Raw genomic sequence first — 6,000 nt, 5'->3', positions numbered from 1 at the left:
ACAAGGCTGACTGGTATCCCACAGAACTATGACTGGGATTTGTCAACAGCATAGTAATGGAATTCAATCAGCAGATACATTTGTACATTAAGTTTCCCATAAGAGACTGAAAGTGTGAACTCCTGTCCACCGAGGTTTTTGAAAAAGTATTCTCATGGAGGCATTATATGAAACTTTAAGCTTTTGTAATCAAAAGTGGCTTTGCCGTGTCGTTCAAAACAAACCAGGATGAAGTGACCTTCAGAGTTAGAGTGCTGAAAGTGCTGCCACAATATTCAGGTAAAACGGGCCAAAAGTGACTTCATAATAAATCGTTTTAATTTTATGTAAAATTTTTATGGATGTGCAAAAGTAACAACACTGTACATTTCATGCAACATAAAGTTGAACAAATTAAAAACAGATTTTAAAATGAACGGATCATGTTGTGCATGCTTCTCTGTGTTGGTGTCTTTGTTTCTGATGTGTGTGTTTGTGTGATTGTGCAATCAGTGAACAATTGTCAAATACATTATTGAATTCAAAATCTTTGAGGAAAAACTCAAAACATCAACCTAGGGAAAGCCACTTTGTTGCTGATGCACCTTTGCAAAGTGGTCTTTGTAATATTCTAAGTCTTTGCTAAAAAGCAAACGTTTGGTGTTATCCCTCTCTTTATTATCTCTTATTGATATCACCTTCACTCTGTCCTTTCTCCACTGAATGTACTCTTCTGTGCTTTGTCTCTTTCACGTCTCTCTTTATTCCCTCCTCGGCCTGTCCTCATGCTAAACTGTCTGTAACGTAGTTTTGTAAGGATTAACCAATTAACATTCATACACATTACATTGACACCAATAAACTTATTCTGCAGCTATGAATCCTGTGTAAGAGTGTAGATTGAAGAAGCCCATTTTTTACTCAAATGCACTAGTGTCTATTACTTTTTCTTCTTCTGATTTTAAACTTTTTATTCAAAAGAGGCGGTTAAATATCTGATCATAAATGTTTTGTTTAGTTGGTAAACTTCCTATCTCTATCTGACTCATGAGGAGTAAATGATTTTTGGCTAAAGGCTATGCCACGCTCACTTTCTGCACAATCTCCCTCCTTCACATCATGTTACACTTTGCCCCGCCCACCTCAGCATCCTCAGGCCAATAAAAAAAACTATTGTTAATTGTCATTTAGTTTTAAAGCAATTAAAGCCATTTATGATCGGTCATTTGCAGATTGGCAGACAGAGGCACTGCTTGTGTACAGGCAGGGTAGGCAAGCGCTTGGGGCCCCAGACCAGTAGGGGGCCCCTTAAAGGCTGACAAACTTAAAACAATGCAACGGCCCAAAACGACCGTAGGAATCCTCCCTAAAGGGGCACCATCTGACAGCACTCACTGTTGTTGCCCTGCTAAGTGTCACATTCATGATTGCTGTGAAAACCAAAGATGGTCAATGAAAGAAACTAGAATTATCCGTCAAGAGGAGAGAAAAAAGAAAGAGGAAGAGCGTCGGGACACTGGCAGACACGTTGGTCATGAATGCCGGATTGAGGGCCCCCCAAATGATTTTTGCCAAGGGCCCCAACAGACCCTAGAATCACCACTGTTGGCAGAGAAATGATGCTCCAACCTTCTCCTGCACATCTTACCTGACGGCCAATTCAAGCTGACTTCACCCCCTATGAGTAAAAGAAAGGTTAGTAAAGCTGTTTTTAAAGACCTTGAGATATCGTTGATGCACTTCCTCTCTCTGGTCTGTGTTTCATGTTTTAATGTTATTTTTTAACTGCCAAATCGTGTTTTTGTTTTTTTCAGATACCTTTTGAATCTATCTCTCTTATCATCCTCTTAACCTTCTTCTAGTGTTTTACTCTTCTGTTGCTCTTCTATATTTACCAGCTTTCTTTTATTAACACTTTTTATCTTCATTTTTGTTTTTTTATTGGCTGTGTTGTGATGTTGTCTTCTTTATTTCTATATTATTGTCATCAGCATGTTAACTTTTATCTTGGATTTTCTTTAATTGTATTGCTTTATAGCTCAAACTGCCTTGTGAGACCTGCCTCTTGTATCTTTTCTTATTCTTGTTTTTTTGCATTTATATTATAATGGCAGACTTCTCTCTGTTTATTGTGTTGTTGTCCTGACTTCCTGCAACCTAAAGGTGCTATATTAGGGCTGGGAATCTTTGGGTGTCTATACGATTCAATTCGATTGTGATTCTTGGGGTCAGGATTCGATTCAGAATTCATTTTCGATTCAAAATGATCCTGATTTCATGGATCCATGGATTCAAAGTGTATTTTTGTGGCATTTTACTGAGTTAAAGAGCTAGCCTTAGCACTTCGCAGGGAGTGCCCCCCCCCCCCCCCCCCCCCCCCCCCCCAAAAAAAAAAAATATATAATAAACTCAATTTCTGGAAGTTATGAATCGATTTTAAATCTTAGAAGACAATAATCTCGATTTTTACATGAATCGAGTTCCCCCCACCTCTATGCTATATACATACAGTTATTATTATTATGATTAAATATGAAATATTCTTTCATTCTTGTCTTTTAAATGTTTTCCTGATGCTAAATTACTAAAACAACAACGTAGTGGTAATCCTCTTTTTATCCTTATCTTTATTTCTTAAGGTTATAATGTCGTTTCTTCACCTTTCTTTTTTCAACAGAGTAACTGAATGTAAACACTAAAGGCACTAATAGATTCTTATTCATATTTGAGTCATTGTTTTGGGAGTCCACAGTGATGCATCTGCTCGATTCTCTCGGCACTCGACTCTCTCACTGTACAACCAAACTCGCTGGGCTCTGACCACTGCAACTTTTGCACAGACTCCTCACTCCACAGACATGTCGCACAATAGCTGAAGTAAACCTGTCATCGCGGCTCGTCTTCCCGAGCCTCCAGAATACAGAGCAAAGAGAAGGTCTCTCAGGGTCGGATCGGAGCTGCAGCCTCTCCTCGGTCGCTCCTCTCGCATCGGACTCTACGTTTTTGCAAAACGCTTGGATATGAATTATGAGCATTTTCCTCACTAATGAACCGGGCCAGTAATGCAGGAGACCGCAGCGACTCTCTCATCACTGTTTCAAGATGGCAGATTTTCATTGAGTTTTGAGCAGAAATCTCGCTTTATTTTTTGCCATGAATAACAGAAATCCTTGCACCGATGGCCCCTGTATACGAAGGTAAGATGCTTTTAAATATCTGCTGTTTTCCCTTCTTCTTCTTCTTCCTCTTCTGCCGTGCACTGAGTCGACTGTATCAATGTGAAACCAGTGAACTGCGGCTGCTCCGGAGGCAGAGATGCGGTGCTCCCTCTGCTCTCAATCATTTAACACATATTTACATTATATTTATTTTTTAAACCTAAAACAAGTGTGCTGTGAAATAACCTGCGGCTGTGTGCTTTCGAAGCTGCTCAACGCAGTTAGAGGATAATAGTAAATATCCTACTGAGTCAGATTGTGCTGCCAGTCTGAGCTGTGTGTGTTAAAACAGCGCTGATGAGACTAATGAATAAGGTCAAAGACACGCAGGCAAGTGTTCAACATACAGTAGTCCACATACAGACACCATATTTCTGTTCCTGGTATAAAAAAAATCTGGTTTTAAAAAAGGAGAGAGAATGTCGGTCACCGATCGGTCCGCCTTTATTTACTCTCATTCTTCCTTTATATCTCCATTTCTCCAACACAAATCGTCAAACTCACAGACTCACAAATGTGTTATTGCTCTGAGAATTCATTCAAATGTTTTTCTTTTCCTTCCGGAGTCCAAAAGCGAGCTTAAAATCCAACATATATTCGCTATGGCTGCAGCATTGTGACTAATCCAAATGCGAGGTTGCTACCCCGCGTGCTTCTCTGGATTGTTTTCTGTCATTCAGATTCTAAAATAATAAGAATCTAACATTTGAACAGTGTCTTTAAACTGTCTGTGTCGTTACACAAGGTGGGTTATAAAGCTGCACCATTAATACAGGTGATCATCAGTGGTTTGTAGCTGGTCCCGCTGCAGCTACACACACACACACACACACACACACACACACACACACACACACACACACACACACACACACACACACACACACACACACACACACACACTCTGCCAACAGATTAAATACTCTGATCAAACAGGGACTTCAGTATTATGCATTTGCATGCAGTCTCATGATTAAATCCAGCTGTAGTAATGCAACATGCAGAGGCACTGCAGCCTGCTGAAAATGCTGCTTTGGCTGATAATCCCTAACAATATATTTGAAGAGATTATCAGAGGTTTACATGCTGATAAAAGAGCTCGTGTAAAGTTAATAGCTTAAAACAAATGTTGACCTGTGACAGTTAAAGTATTTATTTTTGAGAAACACCATATTTAACATCTTCTGGTGTACTCTATAGTCCCTCTGCTGGTGTCAAAGGGAACCCCCCTCGTTTCTACTCAGATCACTATTTACAAAAAGAACTATTGGAAAGTAAGACATTACATGTTTGAATGTGGCCAATGCAAATATGAGGAGAAAAAGTGGGAACATTCAGGTGGTTTGAAAGGCGTCTACATGCTGCATTCAGGGTGCTATAAACTCCTCGCTGTGCTCTCATGTCACTGGAGGAATATTTGTAGTGATTTTTCATCAGGGGGTGTTGAAGCTTAGAGGCATAGCCCGAGACGACGTCGCTTCAACATGAAAAGAAAAGTTGAAATGAGACTCCTATGCAAAAGGTAATTAGTGTAAATTACATTCCCCGGCTTTTCCCTTCACCACCGAGAGATGGAGAGGGAAGAGAAAGAGGCGGCAGGGGGAATTAATTACCCCCGCCTGTCCTCCTCAGTGTTGGAGAGCGCTGTTATGTAGAGCAGTCATGGAAATGACCAAAGTCTCCAGTGGAAAATATTTTTTTTTGTGGAGGTGAGGGGGGGGGGGGGGGGGGGTCTTTTACGTAGACTTAGACAGGCTATTATGGTGATTACTCACCCCCTCGGCTACAGAGAAAGTAATAACTAAAATCTTGAAGATTAACTTCTTCCTTTGATCATTTCATGTTGAGCTGGTTGAGGGGAAAACAGAAGACATTTGTTTTTTTTTGTTTGCTGAACTTCATTAAACATAACGTAATCATTTAAGAGGAATTATTAGTTTAATCAGAGCTGATACTTTGAGGAATGTTTATAAAGCTCACATTGGTGTTGGCACTTGAGTGGATTTCTGTCCATGTTCCTGTCAGTCTTGCCTTTTCCCCTCTTTCTTTTTTTTTTTTTTTTTTTTAATGTGTTTGCCTTTGGTCCGTCTTGGCTCAGACAGAAGGCCATCAGGCGGGCTTGCTGGCAGGCTGGGCAGCGCTCTGATCACCCTGGGAGCTCAGTCTCATAACGCAAACTGACACCTTGATGGATGTCTGATGATCGGAGCAGGTCCAGCAGCCTCCAGCTGTGGAAAAGCTAATATTCAGACACGGCCAAAGCCAGCCCTGCTATACTGCTTTCTCCCCCCAGCTGAGATGAACATTGTTATGAGCTCATGCCTGCATGTGTGCATGTGTCTCTATCTGTGTACGAGTTGCACACATGTGCCATCTCCCATTTGTAGAGCAGGGCCTGTGAGAGGATTAGACAGCTGCAGAGCTGGGCACCAGGCAGGAGGGCGACTTCACTGTGGATCACAGGTCAACCAAATGATTCCAGAGAGGATTCATTCACTCCTGCCTGGAAATAAAAAAGGACAGAGTATGACTCAGAGGCTGCTGCTGCTGCTGATGTTGGTGATAGGCGCAGCTGCATCAGAGGCAGATTAATGTTTTATCCATCAGCATGGCCTTTCTGCGTTAATGTGACTCTGAATTACCTCTTGGTCTGCAGGTACAGGTTATGCACCCTGCCGTTGGTCTCTGGGGACAGAGAGGGATCCAGACTTTCTCACAAACTGCCCTCTCTGACTCCCTCCGCTTCCCCTCATGCTTGTTTGGAGCTGCTTGATTGATATCTTCCTCACAGGCCACGGCCCAG

The 6,000-nt window shown here is 41.5% G+C and overlaps 1 protein-coding gene across 6 annotated transcripts in view; it reads left to right on the top strand.

Annotated features, from left to right (window-relative positions):
* The first annotated feature begins 2,475 nt into the window (after positions 1-2,475).
* The window catches only part of hipk2 (homeodomain interacting protein kinase 2), a 78,932-nt gene continuing 75,407 nt past the window's right edge, over positions 2,476-6,000 (top strand). For all 6 annotated transcript variants that reach the window (XM_061036705.1, XM_061036701.1, XM_061036704.1 and 3 more), the window contains exon 1: positions 2,476-3,176. In XM_061036705.1, coding sequence (XP_060892688.1) covers positions 3,158-3,176 — 19 coding nt within the window. In that variant the 5' untranslated portion in view covers positions 2,476-3,157. The remainder of the gene's footprint in view (positions 3,177-6,000) is intronic.

This window comes from Labrus mixtus, chromosome 4, assembly GCF_963584025.1.
Source record: "Labrus mixtus chromosome 4, fLabMix1.1, whole genome shotgun sequence".
NCBI lineage: Eukaryota > Metazoa > Chordata > Actinopteri > Labriformes > Labridae > Labrus > Labrus mixtus.
This window is presented reverse-complemented; position numbering and strand designations above follow the sequence as displayed.